The sequence below is a fragment of the Schistocerca cancellata genome, chromosome 8 (assembly GCF_023864275.1).
Source record: "Schistocerca cancellata isolate TAMUIC-IGC-003103 chromosome 8, iqSchCanc2.1, whole genome shotgun sequence".
In the NCBI taxonomy this organism is placed as follows: Eukaryota; Metazoa; Arthropoda; class Insecta; order Orthoptera; family Acrididae; genus Schistocerca; species Schistocerca cancellata.
Window position 1 is genome coordinate 596,632,164 of NC_064633.1, and position 9,906 is coordinate 596,642,069.

At 45.2% G+C, this 9,906-nt stretch overlaps 1 protein-coding gene across 1 annotated transcript in view; it reads right to left on the reverse strand.

The window, feature by feature from the left end:
* Window positions 1-7,897, reverse strand: part of LOC126095056 (probable cytochrome P450 6a13) — a 77,965-nt gene extending 70,068 nt beyond the window's left edge. The window contains exon 1 of the mRNA XM_049909740.1: window positions 7,554-7,897. Coding sequence (XP_049765697.1) covers window positions 7,554-7,889 — 336 coding nt within the window. The 5' untranslated portion in view covers window positions 7,890-7,897. The remainder of the gene's footprint in view (window positions 1-7,553) is intronic.
* Window positions 7,898-9,906: the final 2,009 nt, after the last annotated feature.

A 9,906-nucleotide genomic window follows, 5' to 3' on the forward strand; every position in this document is an offset into this window, starting at 1 on the left:
ATAGCAAGTCTTCTGGTCCAGACTGTACACCTATTTGGTTCCTTTCAAAGTCTGCCGATGCAAAAGCTCCATACTTAACAATCATATACAACCGTTCGCTCGAAGAAAGATCCATTCCCAAAGACAGGTCACACCAATATTTAAGAAAGGTAGTAATTCACTAAACTACAGACCCATATCATTAACGTCGATATGCTGCAGGATTTTGGAACATATATCGTGTGTTATACTTGGTAGAGAACGGTCTATTGACACACAGTCGCCTGCCGTTGTGGCCCAGCGGTTCTAGGCGCTACGGTCGAATCCTGCCTCGGGCATGCATGTGTGTACTGTCCTTAGGATTACGTAGTTCTAAGTCTAGGGGACTCATGACCTCCGATGTTAAGTCTCATAGTGCTTAGAGCCATTTGATCAATTTTGACACACAGTCAACATGGATTTAGAAAACATCGTTCTTGTGAAACACAACTAGCTCTTCACACACATGGGGTACTGAGTGCTGTTGACAAGGGATTTCAAATTGATTCCGTATCTCTTGATTTCCGGAAGGCTTTTGACACTTTACAACACAAGCTGCTTCTAGTGAAATGGCGAGCTTATGGAATATCGTCTCAGTTATGTGACTGGGTTCGTAATTTCGTATCAGGGAAGTCACACCTCGTAGTAACTGATGGGAAGTCATGGAGTAAAACAGAAGTGATTTCCGACGTTCCCCAAGGTAATGTTATAGGTCCTCTGCTGTTCCTTATCCATATAAAAGATTTGAGAGACAATCTGAGCAGCCTGAATTGTTGGCAGATGACGCTGCCGTTTATCGACTAGCGAAGTCATCCGAATATCAAAACAAATTGCAAAAAGATTTAAAAAAGATATTTATATGGTGCGCAAATTGGCAATTGACCTTAAGTAACGAAAAGTGTGAGATCATCCCCATGAGTGCTAAAAGGCATCCGTTAAACAGCAGTTCACGACAAATCAGTCAAATGTAAAGGTTGAAATTCAACTAAATACCCAGAAATTACAATTACGGAAAACGTATATTGGAAGGAACGCATAGAAAATGTTGTGGGGAATGCTAACCAAAGACTGCATTTTATTGGCAGGACACTCAGAAAATGTAACAGATCAATTAAGGAGACCGCCTGCAGTACGCTTGTCCGTCATCTTTTATTGACGGAGTACATCGAAAAAGTTCAAAGAAGGGCAGCACATTTTGTATTATCGCTAAATAGGGCAGAGTGTATCACTGAAATGATACAGGATTCGGATGGACGTCATTAGAACAATGGCGTTTTGCCTTGCTGAGGAGTCTTCTCAGGAAATTCCAATCACCAACTTCCTCCTCCGAATGCGAAAATATTGTGTTGACGCCGTCCTACATAGGGAGAAACGCTCACCATGATAAGGGAAATCAGAGCTCGTACGGAAAGACATCGGTGTTTGTGCTTTCCGGGCGCTGTACGAGATTGGAATAATAGAGAATTTCGAAGGTGATTTGCAAAGTAGCCATGGAGATCTAGATTCATATTGATACATGCATTTCTACGTTAGTTACAAATTTTTGTATAACCTCTTTATGTATTCCGGAAGCTACTGCATAGTGCACGGCGGAGGGTACATGCTACCAGTCTTATCGATTTACGTTCCAGTACCATACAAGTACTGGGTGATAGGATAATGGTTGTCTGTGCTCTGTATGTGCTGCTGTCTCCCTTCTGTTATCCTCAAGATCCCGTTGTGATATATTTTCTTGTAGATTTCATCTAACGTTTCGTGTACGTGACGAAGAGATTTGGTGTTACAAGCTAAGTGGGAACGTAACGTTTTCACTTATGTGTCAATTACATGAAATAACCTCAGCTTTAAGACAGCTATGAATCTCTGTTTATTGTTGTTCATTTGTAGGAAATTATCGAAGACAAAATGGAAACGTCTCTATGATGTACCGCAATGTTTCCGATGTTGTACCGGTTCAGTTTAAGAAACTTATTCGTATAGTCTGTTTAAAAAAAGCGTTCACCATTATTAGTGTTACATAACGTTTCAAAATGATGTTCGGATTTATCTATTACTAGCCTTTAACCTAACTGATTAAAAACATAATCGTTTCATATCATGCTGTTACAACAGAAAGGCATTATGGAATGTGGAGCACAGATGAACTGCATGTAGCTATAACAGAACACCTAACTGCGGATAACGGATTAAGAGTATGTGCACGGACATGTAATATCCCTAAGCCAATAACTAAGGGGTAAGCTGAAAATAAAAACAAATAAACAAATGGGGATATCAAAGATTTTGGCCGCAGTAAACTGTTTTCTAAAATCACTGGCGGAATGGCAACAAAACTATTCACGTTGGTGTGTAGAATGTATGAGTCTGACAACATACCATCTGACTTTTGGAAAAATATCATCCACTCAATTCTGAAGACTGCAAGAGCTGACAAATGTGAGAATTATCGCACAGTAAGCTTAACAGCTCATGCATCCAAGTTGCTGGAAAGAATAATATACGAAAGAATGAAAATATGACTGAGGATTTGTTAGATGACGATTAGTTTCGCTTTAAAAAGGTAAAGCCAGCAGAGAGGCAATTCTGACGTTGCGGTTGATAATGGAAGCAAGACTAAATAAATATCAAGACACGTTCACAGTATTTGTTGACCCGGAAAAAGCGTTCCACAGTGGAAAACGCTGCAACAAGTTCGAAATTCTGAGAAAAACAGAGGTAAGCTATAAGGAAAGACGAGTAATATAGAATATGGACAAGAGCTAAGAGGGAATAATAAAAGTCGACGACCATGAACGAAGCGCTCGGATTGAAAAGGGTGTAAGACAGGGATGCTGTTTTTCCCCAATACTGTTCAATCTGTACATCGAAGAAGTAATGACGGAAATACACTCCTGGAAATGGAAAAAAGAACACTTTGACACCGGTGTGTCAGACCCACCATACTTGCTTCGGACACTGCGAGAGGGCTGTACAAGCAATGATCACACGCACGGCACAGCGGACACACCAGGAACCGCGGTGTTGGCCGTCGAATGGCGCTAGCTGCGCAGCATTTGTGCACCGCCGCCGTCAATGTCAGCCAGTTTGCCGTGGCATACGGAGCTCCATCGCAGTCTTTAACACTGGTAGCATGCCGCGACAGCGTGGACGTGAACCGTATGTGCAGTTGACGGACTTTGAGCGAGGGCGTATAGTGGGCATGCGGGAGGCCGGGTGGACGTACCGCCGAATTGCTCAACACGTGGGGCGTGAGGTCTCCACAGTACATCGATGTTGTCGCCAGTGGTCGGCGGAAGGTGCACGTGCCCGTCGACCTGGGACCGGACCGCAGCGACGCACGGATGCACGCCAAGACCGTTGGATCCTACGCAGTGCCGTAGGGGACCGCACCGCCACTTCCCAGCAAATTAGGGACACTGTTGCTCCTGGGGTATCGGCGAGGACCATTCGCAACCGTCTCCATGAAGCTGGGCTACGGTCCCGCACACCGTTAGGCCGTCTTCCGCTCACGCCCCAACATCGTGCAGCCCGCCTCCAGTGGTGTCGCGACAGGCGTGAATGGAGGGACGAATGGAGACGTGTCGTCTTCAGCGATGAGAGTCGCTTCTGCCTTGGTGCCAATGATGGTCGTATGCGTGTTTGGCGCCGTGCAGGTGAGCGCCACAATCAGGACTGCATACGACCGAGGCACACAGGGCCAACACCCGGCATCATGGTGTGGGGTGCGATCTCCTACACTGGCCGTACACCACTGGTGATCGTCGAGGGGACACTGAATAGTGCACGGTACATCCAAACCGTCATCGAACCCATCGTTCTACCATTCCTAGACCGGCAAGGGAACTTGCTGTTCCAACAGGACAATGCACGTCCGCATGTATCCCGTGCCACCCAACGTGCTCTAGAAGGTGTAAGTCAACTACCCTGGCCAGCAAGATCTCCGGATCTGTCCCCCATTGAACATGTTTGGGACTGGATGAAGCGTCGTCTCACGCGGTCTGCACGTCCAGCACGAACGCTGGTCCAACTGAGGCGCCAGGTGGAAATGGCATGGCAAGCCGTTCCACAGGACTACATCCAGCATCTCTACGATCGTCTCCATGGGAGAATAGCAGCCTGCATTGCTGCGAAAGGTGGATATACACTGTACTAGTGCCGACATTGTGCATGCTCTGTTGCCTGTGTCTATGTGCCTGTGGTTCTGTCAGTGTGATCATGTGATGTATCTGAGCCCATGGAATGTGTCAATAAAGTTTCCCCTTCCTGGGACAATGAATTCACGGTGTTCGTATTTCAATTCCCAGGAGTTTAGAATATGGACAAGAGTTAAGAGGGAGTAATAAAAGTCGACGACCATGAACGAAGCGCTCGGATTGAAAAGGATGTAAGACAGGGATGCGGTTTTTCCCCAATACTGTTCAATCTGTACATCGAAGAAGTAATGACGGAAATAACAGAATGGTTCAGGAGTGGAACCAAAATTCAAGGTGAAAAGATATCAGTGATACGATTCGCTGATGACACTGCTATCCTGCGTGAAAGTGAAGAAGAATTACATGAGAAGCTGCATGGAATGAACAAACTAATGAGTACAGAAAATGGATTGAGAGTAAATCGAAGAAAGACGAAAGAAATGAGAAGTAGCAGAAATGAGAACAACGAAAAACTTAACATCAGGATTGATGGTATCGAAGTAGATGAAGTTAAGGAATTCTGTTACCTAGGCAGAAAAATAACCAATGACGGACGGAGCAAGGAGGACATCAAAAGCTGACTAGCACTGGGGAAAAGAGCATTTCTGGGCAATAGAAGACTACTAGTGTCAAACATAGGCCCTAATTTGAGGAAGAAATTTCTGAGAATGTTCGTCTGCAGCACAGCATTGTACGGCAAAGAAATATGGGCTGTAGGAAAACCGGAACAGAAGAGAATCGAAGCACTTGAGATGTGGTGCTACAGGAGAATGTTGAAAATTAGGTGGCCTGATAAGGTAAGGAGTGAGGAGGTATTGGGTAGAATCAGAGAGATAATAAACGGGTATTCATTGCGCAAATATATTTGTGGTGTCACCGCCAGACACCACACTTGCTAGGTGGTAGCCTTTAAATAGGCCACGGTCCGTTAGTATACATCGGACCCGCGTGTCGCCACTATCAGTGATTGCAGACCGAGCGCCGCCACACGGCATGTCTAGAGACACTTCCTAGCACTCGCCCCAGTTAGACAGCCGACTTTGCTAGCGATGGTTCACTGACAAATTGCGCTCTCATTTGCCGAGACGATAGTTGGCATGGCCTTCAGCTGCGTCATTTGCTGCGACCTAGCAAGGCGCCATTACCAGTTACTATTGATGCTGTAAAACATGTACCGTCAAGAGCGATGTTCACCAATTATGGATTAAAGTTAAGTATTCCTGAAGCTACGTACGTTTTTTACTAGTCTCATTTTCGTGTCCTGTTCCAGACCTCACGCCAGCCTGCGTGAGCTTAAACGCGTGCCTTTCGGCTTCCTCATAGTGGGTTGGCGGTCTTGCCAATCCACAACAATATTATACTAGAACTGACATGTGATTACATTTTCACGCAATTTGGGTGCATAGTTCCTGAGAAATCAGTACCCAGAACAACCACCTCTGGCCGTAATAACGGCCTTGATACGCCTGGGCATTGAGTCAAACAGAGCTTGGATGGCGTTTACAGTTACAGGTACCCATGCAGCTTCAACACGATACCACAGTTCATCAAGAGTAGTGACTGGCGTATTGACACACTTGCTCGGCCACCATTCACCAGATGTTTTCAATTGGTGAGAGATCTGCAGATTGTGCTGACCAGGGCAGCAGTCGAACATTTTTTGTATCCAGAAAGGCCCGTACAGGACCTGCAACATATGATCGTGCATTATCCTGCTGAAATGTAGGGTTTCGCAGGGACCGAATGAATGGTAGAGCCACGGGTCGTAACACAACTGCAATGCAACGTACAATGTTCAAAGTGCCGTCAATGCGAATAAGAGTTCACCGAGACGTGTAACCAATGACACCCTATACCATCACGCCGGTGATACCCCTGTATGGTGATGATGAATACACGCTTCCAATGTGCGTTCACCGCGATGTCGCCAAACACGCGACCATCATGATGCTGTAAACAGAACCTGGATTCATTCGAAAAAATGACGTTTTGCCATTCGTGCACCCAGGTTCGTCGTTGAGTACACCATCGCAGGCCCTCCTGTCTGTGATGCAGCGTCAAGGGTAACCGCAGCCATGGTCTCCGAGCTGATAGTTCATGCAGCTGCAAACGTCGTCGAACTGTTCGTGCAGATGGTTGTTGTCTTGCAGACGTCCTCATCTGTTGACTCAGGGATCGAATCGTGGCTTCACTATCCGTTACAGCCATGCGGATAAGATGCCTGTCATCTCGACTACTAGTGATTCGAGGCCGTTGGGATCCAGCACGGCTCCTGAACCCACCGATTCCATATTCTGCTAACAGTCATTGGATCTCGACCAACGCGAGTAGCAATTTCGCGATATGATAAACCGCAATCGCGATAGGCTACAATCCGACCTTTATCAGAGTCAGAAACGTGATGGTACGCATTTCTCCTCCTTACACGAGGCATCACAACAACGTTTCACCAGGCAACGCCGGTCAACTGCCGTTTGTGTATGAGAAATCGGTTGGAAACTTTCGTCATGTCAGCACGTTGAAGGTGTCGCCACCGGCGCCAACCTTGTGTGAATACACTGAAAAGCTAATCTTTTGCATATCACAGCATCTTCTTCCTGTCGGTTAAATTTCGCGTCTGTAGCACGTCATCATCGTGGTGTAGCAGTTTTAATGGCCAGTAGTGTATATCATGGTACCAGACATAGTTCAGGTGATGCGTGAAAAGCTGCCACGTCATGCATAAGGTTTACATTTATTAGTTTCTTTGCTACTAACTCTATTCCCAACATGTTTCGCTGCACTTAATGTACTTCTATAAATAGGGTGTATGATTGGACGACACATGCCGTATCATGCATTAAGACTTAGTAAATTTATTCTGCCCTACTAAGACACTGCTACAGTCTAGACAAAATAACGAAATCCAATAGTCCTGGTAGAACTTTTGGCAGCCTTAAACTGCGAAAGGGAAACGGCCGTAGGCGACAAAGATAGTCGTCTATAGAAGTATGAGGAGGCATTGCCATAAAGACGCTTATAAAAGTGCGTTGTAGACACGCCAAACAGCTGTGCCTAGCGTACAGAGACTGTTCGGGGCTACGTTGCTTAATTCGGGTACGGTACGTATACATCTGCACATTATGCACATTTCTTTGTGCGACTGTTTCATAATTTCGGAGGTGTTTCAACGAATACACGGTAATGAAATTTTTTCGATACTTCACAAAAAAACACCGTGCATTTTTTGTTTTCGTTTCTAATACAAGTTTGGAAACACTGAATAACCGCACAATGTCGGGTTTTGTCAGCTAGTGAAATTTGAAAATCAATTACCGTATGCATGCATTATTCGCTGCTTACCTTGAATCCCCTGTGTTGAAAGTGGTTGAAGTCTTTGACGAGACAGCTCTTGATGAGATCGGGCTCTCTGACGAGAAGCGCCGGCCTCAGAGACACGAAGATCCCGCCGTAAGGGTGAGGCTGCAGGCGCCAGTAGAGCTCTTGCAGGCCTTCACCGAAGTATTTTCGGCTCAGAAGAATCTCCTTAAAATTACCGAACACAGACTCCGGTTCTAGAAACGGGACGCCGCGCCGCTTCCAGTATCCGTAGATCCATCTGCACACGAGAACCAGCGTGGCTGCCACGAACGTCACTGCAGCCACCGCGTCGCCCAGGTAAGAACCGGTGAGGGGCATGGCGTGGAACTGAACTCTGCGAAAAAAATATTAATCGTAAGCTTTATATATATATATATATATATATATATATATATATATATATATATATATATATACAGCGTTATTACAAATGATTGAAGCGATTTCACAGCTCTAGAATAACTTTATTATTTGAGATATTTTCACAATGCTTTGCACACACATACAAAAACTCAAAAAGTTTTTTTAGGCATTCACAAATGTTCGATATGTGCCCCTTTAGTGATTCGGCAGACATCAAGCCGATAATCAAGTTCCTCCCACACTCGGCGCAGCATGTCCCCATCAATGAGTTCGAAAGCATCGTTGATGCGAGCTCGCAGTTCTGGCACGTTTCTTGGCAGAGGAGGTTTAAACACTGAATCTTTCACATAACCCCACAGAAAGAAATCGCATGGGGTTAGGTCGGGAGAGCGTGGAGGCCATGACATGAATTGCTGATCGTGATCTCCACCACGACCGATCCATCGGTTTTCCAATCTCCTGTTTAAGAAATGCCAAACATCATGATGGAAGTGCGGTGGAGCACCATCCTGTTGAAAGATGAAGTTGACGCTGTCGGTCTCCAGTTGTTGCACGAGCCAATTTTCCAGCATGTCCAGATACACGTGTCCTGTAACGTTCTTTTCGCAGAAGAAAAAGGGGCCGTAAACTTTAAACAGTGAGATTGCACAAAACACGTTAACTTTTGGTGAATTGGGAATTTGCTGCACGAATGCGTGAGGATTCTCTACCGCCCAGATTCGCACATTGTGTCTGTTCACTTCACCATTAAGAAAAAATGTTGCTTCGTCACTGAAAACAAGTTTCGCACTGAACGCATCCTCTTCCATGAGCTGTTGCAACCGCGCCGAAAATTCAAAGCGTTTGACTTTGTCATCGGGTGTCAGGGCTTGAAGCAATTGTAAACGGTAAGGCTTCTGCTTTAGCCTTTTCCGTAAGATTTTCCAAACCGTCGGCTGTGGTACGTTTAGCTCCCTGCTTGCTTTATTCGTCGACTTCCGCGGGCTACGCGTGAAACTTGCCCGCACGCGTTCAACCGATTCTTTGCTCACTGCAGGCCGACCCGTCGATTTCCCCTTACAGAGGCATCCAGAAGCTTTAAACTGCGCATACCATCGCCGAATGGAGTTAGCAGTTGGTGGGTCTTTGTTGAACTTCGTTCTGAAGTGTCATTGCACTGTTATGATTGACTGATGTGAGTGCATTTCAAGCACGACATACGCTTTCTCGGCTCCTGTCGCCATTTTGTCTCACTGTGCTCTCGAGCGCTCTGGCGGCAGACACCTGAAGTGCGGCTTCAGCCGAACAAAACTTTATGAGTTTTTCTACGTATCTGTAGTGTGTCGTGACCATGTGTCAATGAATGGAGCTACAGTTAATTTAAGAAATCGCTTCAATCATATATATATATATATATATATATATATATATATATATATATATATATATATATACAGGGTGAGTCACCTAACATTACCGCTGAGTATATTTCGTAAACCACATCAAATACTGACGAATCGATTCCACAGACCGAACACGTGAGGAGAGGGGCTAGTGTAATTGGTTAATACAAACCATACAAAAATTCACGGAAGTATGTTTTTAACACAAACTTACGTTTTTTTTAAATGGAACTCTATTAATTTTGTTAGCACATCTGAACATATAAACAAATACGTAACCAGTGAAGTTTGTTGCATTGTAAAATGTTAATTACATCCGGAGATATTGTAACCTAAAGTTGACGCTTGAGTACCACTCCTCCGCTGATCGATCGTGTGTATCGGAGAGCACCGAATTACGTAGGGATCCAAAGGGAACGGCGATGGACCTTAGGTACAGAAGAGACTGTAACAGCACATTACGTCCACATGCTAACGCCTTTTTATTAGACCTTTTCACTGACGCACATGTACATTACCATGAAGCTTGAGGTACACGTACAAACGTGGTTTCCGTTTTCAAGTACGGAGTGGAATAGAGTGTGTCCGAC